Below are 23,257 nucleotides of genomic sequence, written 5' to 3' on the forward strand. Positions count from 1 at the left end.
GGAGGCAGCCGCTGGCCCTCGGGCTCCGGCGGAAGGCGTTTCTCTGTTCTGCCCCCCCCCCCCCGCTCCTGCCCCGGCCCTTCGGGGTCCCGGGGAAAAGCGCCCCGCTGTGCGTGCCCCAGGGAGCGGCTCCCCTGCGCGGGGCCAGCCCCGGGCTGCAGCGGGGCGGGGTGTGAAGGAGCGGAAGGCGGGGGGGGCGAGGCAGCCGCGGGGCGGGCCTGTTGTCGCCGCTGCCGCCGCCGCCCGGGCGGGGGCGCTGTGTTCCGGCCGCGCAGGCGGGCTGGCGGCGCGGGCCGTGCCCACACCCGGCATGGCGGCCGGCGGCGTCGGCACCGCGCTGCTTCCGCTGGCGGGCGGCAGGAGCGGGCTCGCGGCTTCCCGTACCCGGCATGGCCGCCAAGGGGGCCCGGCAGCGGCCGCGGGCCGGCGGGGGCAGTGAGGGGGCCCGGCCACGGGGGGAGGCCGCGGAGGAGGCCCGGCCGGAGTAGGTGGCGGGGCCGGGCGCCGGCTCCTTCCCCGGGCGAGACGCGGCTGGGTGGGGGGGCCCGCAGCGCCGCGGGGGTGCCGTGGGGGCCGGGCTGGCGACGCCGTGGGGCTGGGGGGTCCGTGGGGCTGGGGAGGGGGGTCCGTGGGGGCAGGGCTGGCGGCGCCTTGAGGCTGGGGGTGTGTTTGCTGTGGGGCTGGGGGGGCTCTCCCCCGCCGTGTGTGTCTGGGGCGGGGGCCTGCGGGCTGGCAGAGCCCTTGCTCAGGTAAGGTGAGGGGCGGTGGTGGCACTTCCTCAGGAGGGGACGGGCGAGGTGTGAGTATACCTGTCAGTTCTTTCTCTGTTGTCACATTGCTGGTCCCGAGCTGCCTGCTGAGTCGCTCTGGTGGATGGTTGTGTCATTTCTTTCGAGTAGACCCTCTGGGAGCAAAGCAGGACAAGTCTGGGCCCCTGAAGGATCGACAGCCTTCAAGTGTCTCATCTCGGCCAGGTTCTGCGCAGCTCTCTTGAGCAACATCTCTGATTGCGATGAGACATTTAACTACTGGGAACCGGTGAGTGGCTTTCTCTCCTTGGGGACACTTGGGAATGTGTAGTTGGCCTGTGCACATGCAGGTTTATCCAGAACCTTGTGCTAACCTCTCTGTTTCACAGAGGAAATTTCTTAGTCAAGGATTTGGAGATGGGGAGTGCAAAACTGTCTGCTCTGTGCGATGCATGTTAATTTTTTTATTCTCCATTTTAGACACACTACCTCATTTATGGAAAGGGGTTTCAGACATGGGAATACTCTCCAGCCTATGCCATCCGCTCCTATGCTTACCTGTGGCTTCATGCCTTACCGGCCTTGTTCCATGCTAGAGTTCTGCAAACTAACAAGGTAAATCAGTGGGACCTCCTGTTGTGATGAATAAACATGCCTTGAGTCTGTGTTAAACAGCTGCTTTCTTTGTTGCCAGAGGTAAGAGAATTAGTGTTTACAAACACAAGCCTCCCTGTAAAGATTTGCAAGGGTTTGTGAGCTGACTCAATGGGATCCAAGGAAAAGTGACTAGGAAGTAGCAGGAAAATGCTGTCCCAGAGGGGCTGGTAGTTCCTTGTCCTTTTGAGTGTGTGCCGGTTTGGGGATGGTTCTCTGGCAGCCACTGGCTCTTAGTCACCCCTGTGAGTTTCACCCCGATGCTTTAGAAGCCCATATTGTTTTCTGTGCCAGCTATCAATGACCGTTTTGATTTTTCCCCCCTGGTAAACTATAAAAAATAAATAAATCAGTATTTTACAAGAGATATTGCAAACTGAACTCACAGAAATGTGAAAGAAGCAGCACAGAAGTACATTCTGCTTGGGTATCTATTGCCATGCTTGGCCTGTATCTGCACAACAGAGAACAAAGACAGGTAGTTCTGGTAAGGTCAGTGGGCTGCGTTTGCTTTCTGTGTTGTAAAGGACTTCAGTGTTAGAGGGCTAGCCTGTGAGCTGCCGGGATCTTCAGATCCCTTGGTGTGGGATCTGGGTCTACAAGAATAGGCTCATTTACCACTGACAAACTTGCTCCATCCTGCTCAGAACTTTTGTTCTCAGGACCAGCTTGTTAGTAATAGGTGCATAAGCTGTGTTGCAAACCTTGTTCAGACTCTGAGTATGTCTCCTAGGTTCTTATCTTCTATTTCCTCCGATGCTTCCTGGCGTTCCTGAGCTGCATTTGTGAGCTCTACTTCTACAAGTGAGTATTAGAAGCTGTCTACAGTGAATGTTTTTGAGCAATGTGAGTAATACACTCAGTTACCGCCACAGGAAACACTCGGAATCTTAGGTGTAGACGTGTCTGGTAAATTGGGCTGCTTCACAGTGAACCTTAAAAATATGTGTTCTCATGATAACTTAATGAAATATTGATCAGAATTCCACTGTTAGGACAAAATTGTATTCTCAGATCTGCCACCCACATCTTCACTCCAGCATTTTGTTGACTACGCTAGTTTTCTCACTGATACCAGCAAGCAGAGTGGGAGTGTTGTAAACTGAGCTCTTCTGGAGGAGAGACTGGTGCTGTGTGTGTTTGTCAGAGTGAATTTTAGTGGAGTGCATTGATTGTTGCTGTCTAATGTATGTTTACATTCACTAACAGCAGTAGGCTGAACATACAATCATCCCAGCTAAGCTGAATGTTTATCTTTACCTGCTGCCTCTTCATTTGTGACTTTCAGACTGTTACCTTGCATGACTTTTCTGTTAGCAATAGTCTGGTTTTAAGAATGCGAGCTGTGGCTTTTTGGATGATGGCGTTTTGTGAGGGGTGAAAATCTCAGCTAGACTGATGTTGCTACAGAGTGTAGGCTTCCTGACTTCCTGAGATTTGCGCAAGTGCAACTGACGCTGGTAGAAGCCAAGTCTCTTGTAGTTTTGCACTAGTGTAACTTAGAAGGATCTGAAATCCCAGACTAGAGACAGTCTGCTCTTGCAGTTGCTTCAGTGGCTGAGTAATGAGAATGACCCACCTTAAAGCTCTCAGGATACTCTGTGGATCGTTTGTGGTTCTGCACACATTGGGTACTGGTGTTCTATGTGCTGAGGATATTTTTGTGGTATCTAGTTCTGTCTTCCTTCCTTAGGGCTGTGTGCAAGAAGTTTGGGCTACATGTGAGCCGGCTGATGTTGGCCTTCTTAGTTCTCAGCACTGGGATGTTTTGCTCATCTGCAGGTAAATTTGCTTAGCGATAACACACACAATTACTTTGTTCACAGAAACCAAAGACAGGTCCAGAGAGAAGAAAATGCACAGCACTGAAGTGTCTCTCTAGGAATCATTTGTTATATTCTGATGCAGGTATTTCTCATGGCAGGTGTGATGACAGAGTAAGTGTTGATTCAAATTATGTTCCCTGCATCACTCTCTTATATCTTTCCATTTCCAGGGCATGTTTGTTTCCATTGCTGCCTCCAGTCTCTCTGCGATGGGCCATGCCTTTTAAACAGGGTCTTGGCCTACCTTCCTTGAGCATATTTTAATCCAAGGAAGGAGGGTCCTATTTTGGCATTGTCTTTTGCCTTTGTGTCCTGTCCCCTCTAGCTGCTTGTACGTATTTGCCTAGGCAGTCACTGTAAGACTTATAAAACACCTGCTGTAGGTATTGAATGAAGTGCAAAGAGAGACTTTGAGCAAAGGTTTTTCTGTATTGTGCGCTTACAGAAACTTAGAGGGAAATAGCACAACTTATGAATGTTGAGATTTCCTATTTTACCCTTTTTTTGTTTATGGTGAGTGTAGAAGGGACTTCCCTTCATTGTTTTTGCAGTGTCATAGGTCTCCTCATTCTTCACTTCCCACCAGTCTTTGCCCAGTTGTTTCAGAGACTGTACCCAGTCAGCTGACATCTTCTGCTGCCACTTGAGGTGGCTAGTTTCAATTTTTTCATCACAGGAGAATATGGAGGGTGTGCAGCAAGTGTTGCAAGTGGTAACCGTGGCTGCTGTCAACTGGTTACCACTGCTGAGTGCCATCGAGGAAAGAGGCCTTCATACTTAAATGAAGTATTTCTGGTCTTGGCAGAACAAGAAAAATAATCCTCTCTTACTTTTGCTTTCACTGAAATGAGAGTGTCAAGTACAGCATCCTAGCTCCAGTGGAATGAATGAGAGATGATTAGCCTTGTCTTGGTCTCGTGCAGTTCTCCCACTGTGGGAAAGTTGTGCTAACCCCTCGCTTTCCTTGTGTTGCAGCTTTCCTCCCAAGCAGTTTCTGCATGTACACCACGGTGATTGCCATGACTGGCTGGTACATGGACAAGACCTCTGTAGCAGTGCTGGGGGTGGCTGCTGGAGCCCTTCTGGGCTGGCCCTTCAGTGCAGCTCTTGGGTAAGGAGAGGGGGGCTCAGGAGTTTTGCACTTTGTCAGTTGTTTCTTGCCTGGTTGGGGGGAATGTAGGGGCTGGAGGAAGAAACTAGCAGGGAGTGATCTGCCAGCCTTGTCCAGGATCGTTGCTACAGGCTTCCATAGCCTGATCTCTTTGCTTTTGAAGAACTTCGGGTGGGAAGATTTCCTGACCCTAATACACCGAGAGTAAATTCTGAGTTGGATGACTGGCATAGGGAGTAGAAGCAGAGCCTGGTGAAGTGGTGGTTCTGTTCCAGCTACTGCTCTGCTTGCTTTGAAGGGTCAGGAAAACCTGCAGTGTGGAAAGACAGAGACTGCAGTTGATAGCTGGTCTCTCTTTCAGGCTTCCTATTGCCTTTGACTTGTTGATACTGAAGCAGAGGTGGAAAAGTTTCCTGAACTGGTGTGTGGTGTCACTGATCCTGTTTTTGGTAAGTGCCTGTAACAACACAAAGAGGGAATGGACTGATCTTGTAATAAAGGGGTGGGTTCCATTAAGAAAATCACATGGAGCTTTTGGGCAGCCCAGCCAAAAGCTTCTGGCACTTAGATGCTTTCTTCCAGGTGCCCTTGGTAGTTGTGGACAGCTATTACTACGGGAAGCTGGTCGTTGCACCTCTCAACATTGTCTTATACAATGTCTTCACCTCTCACGGACCTGATCTCTATGGTGAGTTTAAGGTACCAAGACGGAAAAGGGGACTGGCAGTTTTCTTGCTACTGTCTTGCTACCATCACACACCAGGTGGTGATGGCCCATCCTTTTTCTGACGCACTCCTAACGCCATAGCAGCCTGCAAGCTCCACCGGGCTGGCCGCTCCAGCTTTTTGCCACAGGATGTCCCTCTCGAGCTGGGAATCCGCAGGCCACTGTCGCATTTTGCCACGCTGTGACTTGAGCTGCTTTTGTTCGCGTTCAGGTTCTGTAAGCCATTGTGAGATGTCTCAGCGTCACAGCAGAGAGCTGTTAGTAGCAAACGTGTCTGGATGCTACGCGAGTGCAGTGGGCGCAAGTGATGCGCGTGTGTTTGTCATATTTAATCGAGTTTTTGACTGTTGTTCCTCACGGTCAGGGTGCAGAACCTTGGGAAAGTGGGTGACTGCAGAATCCATAGTTCTTCTGGTTCACATCAGGTCTCTGCGGACCTCCTGAGTCCATGCTGTGCCTTGGGAATCTCCTTGCTTATTGGCCTGGGCTTTGCTGGCAAGCAGGATCTGAGGTTACCTTAAAGGCAACTAATCTGCAGACAAATCATCGGTTTCCGAGAGGTTTCATGGTACTGGCCATTTAGGATTATGTGTGACTCAAATCTCTGGTCTGAACCGTGATGGTGACACTGTGTTGTTTGTTTGGGAGCTGCCGCTGCACTAAGTTGTTCATGTCATGTACTTCTAGAGCTGAAAAGTATTATATTTCTAGCATGGCTTCAGAGGGGCTGGGAGAAGCTTCAGGGAGCTTAGGGTGCAGGGTCCCTGTGTCATCGCTGTCATCTGTTTAAGCCCTGTTGAGATATTCTAGGAGGGATTTAGTAGCTGTTAGCAGCAAGTCTTTCCCTGGCAGAGCCCTGCGGGCCATATTTGTTGGTTTATTTGAAGGGCTGTTCTGTGTGGTGCTGAGTGGTGGTTTGTGACTTGTGCAGTGGCACAGCAGGGCAGCAGCTGCTTTGCCATGGTTCTTCACCTCTGCAGGAAGGCTCTGAAGCCTGTTGCTGTGAATTTTTTGTAGGTAAACTCCAGGCTCTGTGTCTGATAAGTTTTGGCGTGGGTTTGTGCCTGACCTTTTCCACACTGGTGCATGAGTTGTTTCCAGAAGCCTCCAGGGACCAATCTATTCTGAAGTGTTTTATTCATAGTGACATTCATATAACATCCTCAGGCTAGTAAAAGAGCCTGCTTGAAATTGCTCTTTAATACAGCGTGGCCAGGACAACGCTGTGTGTTTGGAGAGCTTCAAAACACTCGGGAAAAATAACACTACAAGGGGAGATGAAAGGCTGGCCAAGCCCTTTTGGCTTTGGAGCTGGGATTTCCCAACTTTCACATGATGGGAGCAGAAACTGCTGGAGGTTGCAGAGCCATCAATCTACATCATCTTCAGTGTAAGCACCGCAGTATTTTTCTTTTTGCCTGCAGAGTGGACTTCTGGAGACAAGGTTCAGTTGTTGTTTTTTTTTAATTGTCATTAGCAATACAATCCTTCTGGATAAATACATCTGTGCAATGAATATCTCCTTGGGGTGATTAGGTTTCTGCAGTAGCTACTAAGTGTATATCCCTAAGCCTGATTCGGAGGCTTTGGGATGTTTTTGTGTACCTGTGTTCTAAGAACACACAATTTGTAACAAAAGTTTTGTCCCACTTGCTGTGATCAGAGCCTTTGCTGTGACTTGCAGTGCAATGGCACTTTGGGAAGCTTAGTTCAGTTTGGGCGGAATGTGCTGGAGCTGTTTATGTGACACCTTGCTCTGTTGAGTCCTGGTTCTTAAATAGAATGAAAATAAATGAAATGCAGAGAGCAGACTGTTTATTATACTAGCATTGAATCAGACTTGCTTAGAATGAGGCCTGTGACTCACGATCAAATTATTGTGGCTTAGTTACTGCTCAACAGCTGAGCTACAGTTCCTGTCTGCGTGCAGGCTTTTAGCCTGTGACAAACATAGGGTGGGGCACCTTAGTTTAAACTTCTTTTACAACTCTTCTGCTTTGTCCTGAACTGTCCTCACCATTGCTGTGTTCAAGCTGCAGCACGGTAGCTTGTAAAGTTCTTTTGACTTGTGTGAGTTTGATTTCTAGAATTGCTGCCAGAGCCTGTTACAGAGCGCAAAGTTCAAACCAGTTTCTGGCTCAGTGTCTGACAGTGCTTCCAGTTGGTTATCCCCATGAAACCATAGTGCCGTGAACTGACTGAGGCACAGAGTTCTTCCCACTGCTTTCATCAGTCTCTCTCCTGCAGCCCACATCTGCTCAGCTCTAGCATGTGGGATACTTGCGGGAAGTTAAGTCTTCTGTCATGGTCTGAAAGCGATGCTGTGGAAGCATGTTCCCATCAGTACTGTGCGTGGAGAGTTCTTTAGTGTCCCTCCCTGCTTGAAAGATGTTCTGGGCCAGGGCTTCTTGTATGCCACGGGGTTGTTCTTTTTTTACATTGCAGTTCTTTCTCAGATCATCTTGAGTTGTTGTGGATAACAAGAATAAAAGCATTTTGCCCTGGAGGCATTGAGACTGAATGCCTCTGAATGGGTGAGTCATCATAGTGACCAAACCTATTGCTTTTTGCCTGGTGTCTGTGAACTATTTAAGTTGCCTGTGTAATGCACTGTTCTCTGATTTTTTTTTTCCTCTTCTTTTTCTCTCCTCACTCAGAGAAGAAAACCCCTCACTGGAGAAGGAGGGGAGGTTCCAGTGCATAGTTCTTAAGGGCAATTCAATCATGCTGCAAAAACATCTGAGAAAGTAGCCTTTTTGTTAAAGCCGTGCTACAGACCAGCTGATCTCTTTATTAGTAGAGTCCCTCAGGACACCTCTGGGCCTTTAAGGCTGTATCTGGATTTTGGAGGAGGTGTGCTTCCTGAAATGTCTTTCATTCCTGAGTCACTGGCTACCAAATCAGAGACCAGACTGGAGAGTGCTAGAGTGCTATAGTGAATCTCCTTTACTTTCCATAGCAGCCCTGGTACTACCCTTTAGAGATTTGGGACCTGGCTGTGCTGTACAGCTTCATTGTAGCCAGAAAACATGGGAGGGTAGCAGTTTATATCAGTTTAAGAAGCTTTCTGTCTCATCCTGGCATCTTAAGTGATAAAGTGGCTGTTATTTATAGCAGTGGTACTGGGGGAGCAGGCTACGGAATCCAGTTCCAGTCCTCTTTTTATGTAAGGAGAGGCCTTGGTGCTCCAGAGAAGCAGTTACTAGAGTGGCCTAACCAGTGTTAACCCTGCTGTAAGTCTTTAGAAACCTATGCTGTTGCCTCAGGAGAGAATCTGGAGGTGACAGAGCTGGGAAGAAACCAAAGCCCCGTTTACACATTTTTTTTCTATATGTCCCCTGGAATATTTACAGCATGATGCCCCAGACTGCCTCAGGTTTTGCCTCACAGACGTATCCTAGTCAGCAGCCTTGGTTTCTAGGAAGGGTAGTATGCCTCAGTCCTAACATGATCTGCTTTCTGCATGTGTTCAAGATTTGTCACAGTGATTATTTGGAATTGCAGTCCTTAAATATGGAGAATCACCAACAGAGTTTAGAGAAGGAGGAAGGGACGTTGGCCCTATTGCAGTGTTGCCATACAGGTAACTGTCAAGTCCATCACTTGACATGATCTTTCAATCTACCGTATCCCCTATTAACCCTTTCACAGGCTGAGGACTGTGCTCATGTGGGACTCGCAAGAATTATGAGGCAGGTGGAGGGAGAGAGAAGGTGAATTTCTGATAATTCACTCCCTTAAGGCTCCCCTACTTGTCAGAATCCAAATCTGTAATTGCTTGCAGTGCTAATAGCTAAAGGCTTCCTAAATGAACCTCAGTTGCTTGGACTTTGCCTTGGTAACTCCAGCGACATGTTTCTGACGTGATTAGTGCAGCTTCTAATCATATTTAGCTGTAGGAGTGGCAGCGGTTTCAGGTTTTCCTTGCTGCTTTTCAGTTGTCTGATTAATTTCAACATGGACCCTATTTAAGTGGCTCTGATTGCAGGAAATCGCTGCGGCATGTGACACATGTCACAACAGTGCAGTGATTAAAGCCCCCGCGTGTCATTTACTGACTGATTGAGCTAATCACACTGAGAGAGTGGGAAATGTGTGGAGAGGAACTGGCATTCCTTATTGTTTAGGATTTTAAGCATCCTGTATTAAGAATCCAAATTAATGACAGTTGGATTGGAGTTTTTTTGCAATTTTCATCCTTCAAAGCTTGCAACAATACCCAAGTGTGTCGTGTTAGGAGGCAGAGTTGGCTTGCTCCTGTTTGAAGCTACACTGAGAACAAATTGAAGGAGGGACATTTTAAATAGTGTTGATTTGAAGGATGTACCAAAAATAGCATCTGGATGAACTTCAGTGGCTGAGTCTTTGTTGGGGTGAAGTGTGAATGTGAACTCTTTTTCTCATGTTCCTTTTTAGTACGTTTTCTGTTTCTGCCAACGTGAAGTATACATCATCACTCCAGAATTACTATGAGTTCTTACTAACGTTGTGTGTTTTTGTGTAGTTCCTCTGTTACTTCTCTGCAATTAGAAAGAATGAGTTGGGAGTAAAATTTCCCAGTTTTACAAGTTCCTGCCTCTACTTTCTTGCTGCGTAGTCTTTCTTAACACAAGGGTGAGTTCTGTGTCGCAGAACTCTGCTGGGCAAGCCTGACTGTTAGAGTGGCCTGCGATTCATGAGCAGCAGATGTAATACTGACTATGACCTAGTGAAAAAGCAAGGAGAAAAATAATTTCTGGAAAGGAAGACAGTGAAGTTTCAGGCATGATTGTGAGATACCCTGTTGCCTTTGTATGGCTATTGTCTAACTCTCATGCTACTATTATGGCAGTTTTATGGGTGAGCGGCAGAGCCGTGAGACTGCTTCAAAAATATGGTTCAGGCTCATTTCATGGGGCTGATCCTTTGTCCGGCTGCAAGGTCCTCTGCACCCTTTCCATTTTTTTGGTTCCAGTATGCTTGCAATGGGGAGAATTGATGTCTGCTGCTGGTTATCTCAGTCTGCGTCAGGCAGAGAAAGAGCAAAGCTGCTGTTACATCTAGATGTCATACATGCTTGTATTTGAAAACTCCTGTTTCCTTTTCTCATCCTTTAGGTACAGAACCCTGGTCCTTCTATTTCATCAATGGTTTTCTGAATTTCAACGTGGCATTTATTTTGGCGCTGCTTGTGCTGCCACTGACTTGTCTCATGGAGTGTCTGCTTCAAAAATTTCATGGTGAGTGCAAGACAGCTGTGAGAGCCAAGCACAGACAGCCCAGATCTCAACCTTGTTGCTAAAGGGAGAGCCTGCCTGCCAAAGAGCAGCTTTCCTTTATTGGAAGTGAAACTAGATTCAGGGAAAGTTTTTGGAGTAAAAGGAAAGTTCCTAGAGCTCATTACTCAGTTCAGTATTGACCCCACAATGGAGTTGCTGTGTAGAAAGAACATGCAGTGAGATGCATCTACTTTAATGCTGTCTGCAAAAGGGCAGAAACATGTTTTTCTCTTTAGGGATGATTCCTGTGCTCCCTGCCTGCACCTCAAGAAAAACAGTGTGTTATCAAGGCTGAACTACCCCTACCCAAAGTAAACTTACCAAGTTGTATGGTACATAACCTTCAGCCAGACATGCAAATGCATTAGAAATAGCCCTGTCAGAAATCTTCAGGGGGAAAGAAACTGTGTACCTATTGCTGTTGCCATCTTCAGCAGCTGGAAATGGTAGCCATTAGAGTTATTTGGGCAACCTGTTGCTGGCTTTTCCATTGTTACTTTTTTATACCACTGCTAGAATGTCTTCTGCAGCAGCTTGAGAGAACAGAGTTATTTCCATTTTGATTGTTGGGGTTGAGCCTACAAATAGGCACCCTCTGGTCTTTGCTGCTCCTGTTGGGATTGAACCTGGACTCTTCTGCGCACCATGAAAGGCACTCATCAACTCGTAGGACTGAGCCGTGGTAGGACAGTCTTGCTACCCTGTGCTTTGGGAAGTGTCCCCGTGGGTGCAGATATACTGAGAGTAGAGAAAGGAGGAACCAGAATATTCCCTACTTCACATTGGGCTTTCTCTTAAATAAAATGACATCAGTTTAAATACATGACATCTGGCAAGTGACTCTAGAGAGGAAGAAGTCGTTGAGGAAGTGTGAATTCTTCCTGCTGTCTTCTCAAGGAAGATTCATTAAGCATCAGCAGCAGCCTCCAGATTCATCAGTCCAGTGCTTTGCTCTCTGATTTTTTTTACTGAATACAAGAAACAATAACATCATAATCCTTGCTGAAAATGTATGTTAACAGGTATTTGCTGATATCTGTTCCTTGGATATGACTGACATACTGTCAGTAACCAGTAAAAGCTCAGTAGGAGATCCTGTAAATGCAGGATTTCCTGCTGTTCACTTGGTGTTCTTGTACTTAACAGCAGGAGCAATTCTGCCAAGTGCTTTGTTCTTATTGTCTGTTAAATGTCGTTAGCTTAATTGCTTAACTCTGCTGTTGGGAGTAACAAGGGGGCAGAAAAAGGACTGAAAATTGTCAGGCACTGTAGAACCTTCCTCAGTGTGACTAAAATTCAGGGTAATTGTTGTTATTTTTGAATCAGTTATTTCCTCCGTTAAGCAGAAGGTGCCTGAGAGACCTCTCATGCTGTTATTTTTGTAATGAAGCAATGAAGGTTGTGGAAACTTCAGCTGCTAAACAACCATTTGTAAGTGGAAGGGTAGGTCCAGAGGAGATACTTTCTGATCTTTGTGTGTATAGCATAATACACAGCAGGAAATCTAGTACTTCTGACAACCTGTTTAGACATGTCGATTCTCCATGTTTTGTCTCTTGCTTGGATTCGGTAATGCTGTCTGTTATTTTCTGCTTTTGGTCATCTAAAGTCTGTTGAAGTTGTTAGTATTGTAGGAATCTATAAAACTGCTCTGATCAAAATTCTATACTGACTGTTTGGACAATTACCTGGATTTTAGCAACGTGGCTGTGTTTGGGTCTGAAGGCCATGGTTTGGTCTGAAGAATGGGCTTTTAAATGTGAGATGTGATTGTGCAAGAGGGGGAATAGGATACATCCCTCGTTCTTACATTACTACCTGGCTGAGCGTTTGTTTCTTCCAGTTCAGAATCTGGGCCGTCCCTACTGGCTGACACTAGCTCCTATGTACATTTGGATCATGATTTTTTTCAGTCAGCCCCACAAGGAAGAGAGATTTCTCTTTCCCATCTATCCCCTCATCTGTCTCTGCGGTGCTGTGGCTCTGTCTGCTCTTCAGGTAAGTTTGTGGAATATGTTTTTTTTAATGAGCTCATACCTTTAAGAAATCATAACCGCTAGCTGACTTCTTTAAAGTCTCTTCCCAAAGTTTGGGGACATCTGCAGAATATCTGTGTCTGTGACACAATCTACAGTGATTGCACAGTTCGGGACTGTCCTATGCATAATTCCTGATCAGTGCCTTTAATCTGTTAGCTCCTACAGTTTTCATTTTTGAACCATGTTTCATGGATAGGTGTTGAGACCCTTGAAGCAAAGCACACAGCTGTTCTAATACTGAAGTGTGTGTGTTGGTGATTTTACAAGTTAAACCATAATCTTCCTCTGCAGGTTGATTGAGATTATGTGGAAAACTGTTAGCCCTCTGTAAGATGTGGCATAACAGCAAAATTATTTGGGATTTCCCTCGTGCATGTCACACAGAATGAGCTCATCTAATAATCTGGGATTTCAGTGCAGAGTGCTTAACAGCCCAGGAAAAAAAGATCAAATGTCATGGCTTTATAAGATGATCACATTAGGAACTTGTCTAGGATTGTATGAAGTGATAAATGATGATATTTCCTTGCCACTAATTATTTCACAATGACTTTGAGTTGTTCTCCCATCCCAAGTGGGAGTTTCTGTTGAGGAGCAGTTGTGATGTTGTAGTGCCCATACAAAACAACATCCAAGATCTGTCATGAGGATTAGGAACTTGCTTATAGCATTGTGTCTCCTTCAGCTGCTGCTAAGCAAGCTTTAAGGGGCATGAATGTGTGTAGGAAATGCATTTTGTTGTACACTACTGGGAATCCTGCGCTAACTCAAAAAAGGAGAAGAGATCATGTTTAGACATCAGGACATTTGAAGAGCCAGAAACTGGATCTTTAGTAAATATCACTTGAAACACTTCGTAGAGTAAAGCACTGATATAGGTTGATATAAACCTTCCCAAAGCTCAAAATTGCTCATCTTTCCTATGTTAAAGAGGTGCAGGAATGCAGTCACTACTCCCTGTTAGAGCCTGTTCCAGCTGTTTGACCTCATCCTGCTATTACTTCTCTGTCCTATTATGCATCACTGCTGGCTGTTCCTATCCTGGGCTCCCCACCAACACTGCCTGCACCCCTCAGATCACTCTCATTGTTCCCCTGGTCAGTTGCTGTTCTGACTGTTGACCCCCCATCACTGCTGATGCCTTGCAGTGCTCAGCTGGAGCACCCCAGATGACTTTCAGTCCTTGCATTCGTACAGGATCAAGCTCTGTAATGTCAGCAGTTTCATGGCTCCGACCGAGAACTGCTGTGTGCTGTCAGGACATTCATCAGAAGGCAATAGTGTAGGACCTTTGCCAGATACGGCTTTGGGAAAATCTGGTGTATATTCCTGGCCTGCGTATTTTAACACTGATTTTGTCCAGTGTTTAGCATCCAGCTGAGAATTTAGAACTGATCGTCCACTAGTAGTACAAGCTTGTCAGAGTCTGCTCCTCCAAACCACATGGATCTGGCTGTTATGGGAAAAACACAAACCAGACAAGAGGAAGAGAAACCAGATTAGGATAGGAAGTGAATAATTCCTGCAGAAAGGCAGAGCAGGAGGGAGGGACCCAGCCAAGTGTTGGATGTAGTTCCTCTTGGATGTTCCCAGAAAGGCTCTTAAATGAGAAGAACCTAAAGGGCTTTTCTTTTAACAATTCCAGAGTGGCTTGGGTTTAAAGGTGGATGAAGAATGTGCTGTGTGTTCTTTTATCTACTTCAAAGCTGTAGTTTGTGCAGACCAGGTGAACAGCCATAGGTCACTCAGTAAATCTGGGTGATGGAACTGCTGTTGGAGAGGAAATCAGTCCAGCATTGAACATGAGGTCTGTCTGTGCAGGGAAGTTCTGCAGAAGTGTCTGGAAGGGACACTTGCTGCTGGTTCACCTGAGAGCCACCAAACTGGAGCCCTGGTAGAGAGCACTTTACAGCTTGACTAGAGGCCTTCCTATGGAAAAGAACTGAAAACATCTTTAAATACCCTAGATTATCAGTTAAAGAGATGTGACTGAACCATGTGAGTTTCTGTGCCCTTCTTACGGGTCTGAATGAAAAAATGAAGAGCAGAGATCAGGTGGGAGATGCAGGCACTGCTGTAAGGTTCTTATGAAAAACAGAATTTTGCTAAACATATCAGAGTTTGAGTAATTTATATATATATACGTATATTTTCTTTTCTTTTTTTTTACCGTTTCCTCAGAAATGTTACCACTTCATATTCCAGCGCTACCGCCTGGAACACTACACAGTCTCCTCCAACTGGCTGGCCCTGGGGACTGTCTTTATCTTTGGCCTTTTGTCTTTGTCACGCTCTGTTGCCTTATTCAGAGGTTAGTATTTTAGACTTGTTCTGTACTTTCCTGGGCACTGGTCTTGGCAAGTCTGAAGGACTGCCAGAGTTGTGCCGCTTCGACTACACAGCACAGTAGAAATAAGGAACCTCAGAAGTTTGGATGTCATTGTTGCAGGGAAAGGAATAAGTTCTAATGGTCACCATTAATGAATGATTATAAGTGTGTGTGTGTGTATGTATATGCGTATTCATACATGTATGTATGAACATAAGTATGTATTCATGTATGTTTGAATGTATCACTGGAATTATATCAGTTAAAAATCCGCTGCCCTTCACCTTAAGCCAGTACAACTATACTGATAAAAAACCTGTACCCAGACTAGTGCTAAAGCAGATGCTCTTAACTTTCAAACATTGAAAAAGCATTTTCCCATGTAAAACTTGTAATTAGGTGCATGTGTCCCTAACGGAGATGGATTAGATACGGTCCTTAAGTACTTTCTTGAATCAGAGCCATGCAGTGAACCTTCCCACCTCATCAATATTTTTTTGCTTGATGGTAGCCATTGACAGTCAGGACAGAGAATGTGGATAAGGGTGGTAGGGTACAAGCACTTCTAAAAGGAGCGGGAGCTTTGGAACCCAGCCACTTCTCAGCATAGACCAATTCATTTATTCAAGAAATTATCAGTTGTATGAACAATTATTTGAGGTCTTTCAAAAGCAATCATGTAAATATCACCTGTTTCTTTACCCTTATTTACAACTTTCTGACTTCCATAGGCTATCACGGGCCCCTGGACCTATACCCAGAATTTCACAGGATTGCTACTGACCCAAGTATTCACACTGTGCCGGAGGGGAGACCGGTTAATGTCTGCGTGGGAAAGGAGTGGCATAGATTTCCAAGCAGCTTTCTTCTGCCAGATAAGTAAGTTGGTTAATGTGAATGGTACATTTTGGTGAGATTCGTGAGAAGGGCCACTTCTTACAACAAGTATTTGTGGGAGTAACGTTCAAGACCTTGTATCTCTGTTGACAGTAAGCACATCCAAACCAAACGGTTCTGAACTGTGTGATCAGCAGGTTGGGCTGGCCACAAGCTGCTGCAAATTCGTGGTGTGACAGCTCCTCTAGCAGGGCTGCCTACCCTCAGGAATGGAATATCCTTGGTTATGCTTTTGGTTTTCTTCACACAAACTGTTACTAGCTCCTGCATTTTCCTGCTGGGCTTTCTGACACCATTCTTTGCAGTTGGCAGCTCCAGTTCATCCTGTCGGAATTCAGGGGCCAGTTACCAAAACCATTTGCCAAGGGACCAATGGCCACACGGATCATTCCCACTGACATGAACGACCAAAACAAGGAAGAGCCATCTCGATATGTAAGGATTATATTCCTGTTTTCTTTTCCTTATCTTACTGTATAAGTGGTATTACTATAATGCCAATGATTGAGTCTGCCTGTTTTGTTTTCTGGGGACCATATAAGTTGCAGAACAAAAATGGGCTGTCTGCAGCACTTGGAAATTTCCCCATTTATGTGAGTGGTTTCTGTTTGCATTTCATCTGCCTATATTTCATTTAAAGACATAATAATAATGAAAAGAAGCAGAAGAAGTAGTAATTCCTAGTTATTGCAATTTTGGTTTAGTGTAATGTGTTACTGCGATTACAGGAAAGTGAACTGAATGAATAGTTTGAAATCCCCCCCTGAAAACATTTGTCACTGAGCAGGGAGTGAAATTTTCCTTTGTACTTTCCTTTCTTTTTAAATACAAACGTATTCATCATATTTGCAACTGAGGAGGAGGAACTTAATTTGAAACTTCACTGAAACAATTGCATCAGTGATTTCAATGGGAATCTTTTAAGATAATCTGTACTGGTATTATTAATTTGTTACTTTTCCTAGTTGTATTGTTACCTAAACAAACAGTGCGCACATATGAATATTTTAAAGTTATTGTCAGCTAACTTCTTTAAAATTATTTAGCAGGTTAAATCTTAGCAGTGCACTAAACATTCTTTACAGTGCACTAGATATGTCGTCATCCTTTCTTTTTTGTCCTAAGGTTTGAATGAGAGGAACAGCCAAGGAACATATAGTCCTTTCTTCCTTCTCTCTTAGCACCTTGGAGTTGTTATGTCTGTCAGTGTGTAGAAAGCACTGGTGTAAGGGACCAGGCCTCTGGTTGACATGAGTGGGTCTGTCCTGGCTGAGGACAGTAGACTACGCTTGTTGATGTGCCTCATGACTTTGGCCTGTGAGACATCGTATGGGCACTTGTGATCCGCTCACGGAAGCGGATGGAAGGCAGTGCTGTAGCACAGGAGCAAACTGTGTGGGTAAAACCAGAGATCAGTCTTTTGGGTTAAAGCTGTCTTCTTTTGGGCCTCATTATGTACTTACTGGAAATGGGAAGGAGGCGTGTTCCCACCTGAGAGAAGCTGTCTGCTGCAGTGTATTTAATTTACGAAATCTTTAACTGTGGCATATTTTTAGCACAGACAGCTGGCTGGTGCACAGCCTGTGACTAATGGAGCAAAACACACTTTTGTTTCATGGTTGTTTCTTAATGTCACCCTACAATTTTGTTATTTCTCACGCAAGCGAAAGAGCCTAGGACATTAGAAATAAGCTACTAAATGTGAATTTTAAAGGGGGTTTTAAAACTTTTCCTTCTGACCTGCTGATAATACCAAGAGAACAAGACCTCTTCTCAAGTTTAGTGAGCTTACGAGCGCAAGCGTACCCAGATTTAGAAAAAAAGTGTTAGCAAGCACTGGAAAGGACCATCATAGCAAATAAATCTAAATAGCATGAGTCTGTTGGTCATTTAAAGGAGAGAAAACAAATGGTTCAAAAGGATTATCTGAGCCATGGAGCTTAAAACCAATCAATGGCTGCAGAAATGGGGCTGATCTCTCTGTTTCAAGTGTAAGTATCTATTATGGCTCTGCTTGAAAATTGAAGAGTAAATCTCAGTGTTTCTGTTGCTATGAGACACTGGGGAAAAGAGTGATTTGATCTTCTTGTTTTGCCATTCTTCCTTCCTTAATCATGTGGAACAGCACTTAACTTGTACTTGTCCTACTGAGGAGATGCATTTGTCTCTGAAACTGCTAAGAAAGGGAGGAGGAGTATTATTTCATTATTTCTTACAAAGATGAATCCAAGCAGGAATAGTTGATTAGGCCTGAAACTGTTAAAAACTCCTGACTTCAGAGGAAGGTTTTCTTTAACCACTTTTTTTCCCACTTCTTTTCCGATTCCTTTTAGCTCTGTTTTGAACTGTAGGAACCACCTGAGGCTTGGTCTCGTTTTTGAAATGTGTGTTTAAGTGACCAGTAAAACATCTCTGGTTTTGCTCAAAACAGTTGAACTTTTATCTAGGGTAAACCAGACAAGCTCCTGTTGTGCTCTGTGTGGCCAGGCTAACGTCCATCCAGACATCAGTGAGAGACGTTGGCTGCCAGTGGTACAGCAGCAGGCGGTGCCCTTAGCTCCTCTCTGTATTATACTGTGCGCGCTCCTGTTACTCAGGATGTGATCAAATGTAGTTCTCCTCCAATTAGCATAGCAGTTGCATCAAAGAGAGAAAGAGTGGGAGGAGGAAAAGGAAAGGAGAACAGAGGAGGATAGGATGTACCTTAGAAATTCCTTGCAGCTCTGTTCGCTAAGACTGGCTTCTTTCTACAAAGGAATGTTTCGAGGTTTATACACTACTGACATCTTACGTAAATCCCCAAATAAATGCATAGGCGCTGTGTTGGCCCTCTGACGAGGATGAATGTTATCCTTAGCTTCAGGATAACTTGTAAGTACGCACTGTGCTCTACTTGGAATGGTAGAAGTGAAATCTGCCTTTCCCCTGGCAGATAATTCATATGCATTGGAAGTGCAAGCCCTTTTAGGGGTTCGTTTAGAATGAGAGAAGTGAGATCAGTCTTAGTGCTTGAGGCAGTAATTCAGTAACTTGTCTTTCTCTGAATGATTCTACATCACTTACAGAAAAACTTGGTTAGTGGTTTGGGAGTCTTTTTGCTAATGAGCCAGAACCTCTCTCAGGGCCTGGAATGTTCTTCTCATACAGTGCGAGAAGTGGATTCAACATTCTCCTCAGCTGAGTTTCCCATGGTGTAATTTCGTTTGCCACTCAGTTGTGATGCCACGGAGCCATCTGGTATCCACCTAATTAAATTGTTTTCAGCCTAAATTGTCACAATAAACCCCCAAAGGTCTTCAGAAAAGTGAATTCAAGCATATCCAAGGAAGTCTGCAATGAAATTTTGTGGGAGAACAAACTGAAATGTGGGATTCCTCAAGGAAGAGTTTGAGACAATAGGACAGAATAGAACATAGTCATCCTTGAGAATCTCAGCTGCCTGCATTTAGGATAACTGATGGGTGGAGACCTTTGCAAACCTGGCTTAAGGGGCCTTAGTTTTTCACTTGACTAATCCAGCTATAGCTGCTCTGCCTTTTCCTTCACCTTTTCAATGCGGCAAACCTACGTGGTGGTGGTAAGGAAATTTGTTTCCTCATTGAAACACCTGGTCATCACCTTTTTTCTTCTGACTTGGTGAGACTTACACACTGTTGTGCAGTCAACAAGACACAGCTGCATGTGTTGGGGTCTGCCATTGTTAATTAAAGGGAAAACTGCCACTTAGGAGAGCTGGCCTCCTAAGGAGCACGTATAGGTCTCTCACGAAGGCCGCAGGCCCTCTGTATAAAAGTCAGTGAAAGCAAATGGACCAGGACTTGTTGCTCCTCAAACTTGATCGTGTTCCTTCCACCAGGCACATAACTTATTAACGTGAGTCCTCGTCCTGACAGGGTCCTTAGTCTTTCCCTTCAGCCCTTGTTGCCCTGACAGTTTGCAATAAAAAGAAATAAATCTGGAGGGGTTTGCCATTTTACAGAGGTCAGTGTTTATCTGACCTTGCAAGAGCTCTGCTGTAGCCTGTGCATTGAAAAGCTCATGCATGAAAAAAGTGAGATTGCAATCTACATTCTGTTCAGAGCCCCTGAGGGATGAACAAGGACCAAGAGTTTGTCACCAGCTGAGAGACAATTTTTTTTAATGTGTGTGCTGTTGACAGGATCTGATTATGATGCTGTGTGATGCTGGGGCCATAGAGCCTGTTTCCAGACAATAATTCAGCATAATGATTTGTTTTTATTGCTGTCTTCAGAAAAAAACTTGTAACCAGTTTACACCGAGACACATGTTTTTAGCCTAGCACAAAAACTTTGATAAAACTAAGAAGACTCATGTTACAATTTGCAGATACTTATTGATCAGAAGTTATGCCCTGTCTTCTGTTCTACTTAACCCAAGGGAAGACTCTGGTGATGTAGAGTTTTTATATCTAAATACATGTATTCTAGCTCCCTGATGAATGAAAAATTCTGGATGATTGAAGTACACCACCAATAATTACTAGGATGTGCTGTACTTCACTGGTGTAATTTCTCAGAAATTTCAGAATACAGTACTACATTTTCATGTCCAATGCTTAATAACATATCAGAGGCAGAAGTGGGAATTGTTAGTCCCCTTTGGTATTTGGGAGTAATGGAGTGCCACAAGGGTGGCTTGTGGACCAGCAGATCCAGAAAAGGCATCCAAGAATGCTGTGCCTTTTCAGTTCACAGAAAGAAGTACTGGAGACAGAACTTTTAGATTAATCTGGCTGGAAGTAGCACAAAAGCATAAGATAATTGCAATCATCGGGCCTGTTGACTTCTGGTGCCTCTCAGGTCACTGCTGCAAGCTTTTGCCAGAAAACTCAGCCAGCGCCAGATGTGAGAAAGGGTGACCCTTGGCTGACAAAAGCTAGTGTCAGCAAAATACCCAAGTACAGAGGCAGTAACTGGTAGAACTTGCCTTGCTCCAGTGGCTGAAAATTCTTACACCAGCAAAAGCTCAGCTTTGCTGCTGCACGCTGCATCCATGAAGGGCTCGTTTTTCTGGTGTATTGTAATGATACAGCTACCCTGGTACAATTTAAACGTGGCCTTAGGCTTGGGATTATTTCACTTTTGAAAACGTGACTTAGATCACTTAAAGACAATTAGATCTTCAACAGGAGAACATAAACCCTTATTTATAACCTGTCCTTGCCTCTAGATCTCTTACTCTCAACGTGGAAGTTTCTACACAATGTAGCCTCTTGTTGGGCTACCTTGTATGAGACTGAGCTCACATCTGATGGTTATTATTAAAAGGAAATTTGTCCTGGTAGGAACTCAAGCGTTCTTTGTAGCTGACAGTTCACATTTGTCTTGACAGAATTTTTATTCTTCAGCAGCTCAGGTGGACATCTGAGGGGTACCTGTGAGGAGTGGGGGGAAGAAGACAGGAGGTGGGGGCAGTTATCCAGAAAGGGCACAGGATAAGGACACAGGATATTAATATAAATCAATAGTACAGCCTGTTCGTATCCAAGAGCACTCTCCCCAGCAGGAAGAGGGCGGTTGTGTAATGTCAGTCTCCTGAGGACATTGCCCACAGCTTGTTTAACTGGGAGGTTACACACATAATGCATTTCTGTGATGTTGCTTCCTCGAATACATTTTTATAATTTGGCAGGGTGTCGCCAAACACTTTGGTCGGGGCAGAGCAGTTACTTTTGCCGTAGGGAGCTGATGAAGACATGACTGTCCTGGTACCAAGTCCATGTGGTTTGAGAGGTGCAATGTGATGTCCATCTGCTTCAAGTGAGGCACTGAGGGTCGTCAGGGCTGCAGGGCAGGTTATTCATGCACAGACCCCAGTGTAAGTTGTGCCAGACAAGAAGCTCACTTTCCTGGAACTACTTACTGTTTTCTGTGATTCTGCTAAAGCCCTGCCATGCCATGGCAAGACCAGTACCATGAGGCTCACAGAGTTAACGGGCTGAGGAGCTTGTGTGATCCTTGTGCCTAACCCATATCGTGTTCCGAGCCAAAGATGCTGGAATCGTGTGTAACAGATTGTAAAAGCACTTCTAAAGAAGCCGTGAAAAGTCAGGGGAGTGAGGGGATTTCTTTTACAGAAGGTTGGCAGATACGCTGTTTCAAACAAAAGGGGGGAGTGTGAGGCACTGGCTCCCCTCAGATCCCCTGATCTGGCGTGTGCTTTGTTGTCTCTCTTGGGCAGTGGGTCAAGCCTTTATTGTGTGAACTGGACTGTACATTCTTTAAGGCCAGGGCAGCACCTATACAAGGTGTTAATTGGCAGTGTCTTTGAATGTTTGTACGTTGCAAACAGTTCCTGATCATGACAAACGAGCACTGAGTTGGTGTACTGCCCAGCAGCCATGCTTAATATTCCTCTGGTCTACAGAAACACTCCTCTGGATGTGTCTTGACGTAAGGTGCCCTTCTCACTGCTGTGCGTGCACTTCGGAGCAGAATTCATGAATTGCTGTTGCAGTAGTGATAGGAGTAGCATCTATAGATCACTCACAATGAGAGGATGTACTGGAAACTGCAAAGGGCTGTCCTTTTCACAGCTTTTATCAATGATTTGCAGGGGCGAAGGAGGAATAGGCAATAGGCTTATTAAATAACAAATGATGTGGGAGAAAGTACATAATTAGAATTCATAGTGATTTTGACAAATTGGAGAAAGGATCAAATTTAGTATAGACAGTGCACTAGACAAATACGATTAGGTGTAGAGTAAAATAGGATTGTAGAGAAGACAAGGGCCAATAGAGAACTCTAGCAGGTAAATACTATCACAAAGAAAATTACGTTTTTCTTGTTTGTGATGTAAACCAAGTAGGAACAGGCATGAACTGAGACAGAGGAAGATTCAGTGTAGACATCAGGAAACCTTTCTAACAGTAAAGGTAGTGAAGTCTTTTGCCTGGGGAGCTTGTGGAGTCCACATTGTAAGAAGTCTTTAATAGCTAGCTAGACAACCTCCAGGAAAAACATCAACAGAATTGGTTCTGCCATCTCAAATTCCCCTCTGTTACTTGCCAATTCCTCAGTAAGAGAGCTGGCAGCAGTACTTCCTCAGAGAGGGACCCTAGGACTCTCCTCCTGTGACCAGAGCAGTAGTGGTAGCTTGTATTCTGCTGTAAAGGTTTTACTTGAAAACATTAGAAATATTTTACCATGTATCCCGCATGAAGCATTTCACTTGTTGCTAGAAATGTAACCCACTTCTCTTTGGTAAGTACCAGCCTGTATAAATGAACACATACAACAAGAAGCCTACAGGAGGTAAACCACAAGAATGTCTGTCTTTCTGCAGATTGACATTTCCAGATGCCACTATCTGGTGGACTTGGATACAGCAGCTGAAACCCCAAGGGAGCCAAGGTATTCCTCCAACAAAGAAGAGTGGGTAACCGTTGCCTACAAGCCATTCCTAGATGCTTCCAGGTATGCTTTACACATCTGAGAGGGAGGGAGAAAGGCTGGCAGGTCTGTGAACTAATTCTGTTCAATTACCTGCTTGCAAAAGTAGCTATATACAGGGAGGAAAGATATAATTGCCAGCTTGAAATCCAATTTCCAGTAAAGGCAGCTTGCTGCCTACAGTGGAACCTTTGACAAACTTGCGCTTGCAATATTTATGACCTAGATTGCTTTAGAAGGTGAAGCGAGCTG

At 45.0% G+C, this 23,257-nt stretch overlaps 1 protein-coding gene across 5 annotated transcripts in view; it reads left to right on the forward strand.

Annotated features, from left to right (window-relative positions):
* Positions 1-304: 304 nt before the first annotated feature.
* Positions 305-23,257, forward strand: part of ALG9 (ALG9 alpha-1,2-mannosyltransferase) — a 77,751-nt gene continuing 54,798 nt past the window's right edge. For 2 of the 5 annotated variants that reach the window (XM_056322856.1, XM_056322859.1), the window contains exons 1-14: positions 305-484; positions 900-1,038; positions 1,230-1,364; positions 2,137-2,207; positions 3,097-3,185; positions 4,205-4,340; positions 4,702-4,789; positions 4,923-5,028; positions 10,164-10,286; positions 12,169-12,323; positions 14,546-14,675; positions 15,425-15,572; positions 15,896-16,025; positions 22,899-23,029. In XM_056322856.1, the coding sequence (XP_056178831.1) occupies positions 390-484; positions 900-1,038; positions 1,230-1,364; positions 2,137-2,207; positions 3,097-3,185; positions 4,205-4,340; positions 4,702-4,789; positions 4,923-5,028; positions 10,164-10,286; positions 12,169-12,323; positions 14,546-14,675; positions 15,425-15,572; positions 15,896-16,025; positions 22,899-23,029 (1,676 nt within the window). In that variant the 5' untranslated portion in view covers positions 305-389. The remainder of the gene's footprint in view (positions 485-899; positions 1,039-1,229; positions 1,365-2,136; positions 2,208-3,096; positions 3,186-4,204; positions 4,341-4,701; positions 4,790-4,922; positions 5,029-10,163; positions 10,287-12,168; positions 12,324-14,545; positions 14,676-15,424; positions 15,573-15,895; positions 16,026-22,898; positions 23,030-23,257) is intronic. The other 3 variants (XR_008819143.1, XM_056322858.1, XM_056322860.1) reach the window with 2 other exon arrangements.

The sequence above is a fragment of the Falco biarmicus genome, chromosome 20, assembly GCF_023638135.1.
Source record: "Falco biarmicus isolate bFalBia1 chromosome 20, bFalBia1.pri, whole genome shotgun sequence".
In the NCBI taxonomy this organism is placed as follows: domain Eukaryota; kingdom Metazoa; phylum Chordata; class Aves; order Falconiformes; family Falconidae; genus Falco; species Falco biarmicus.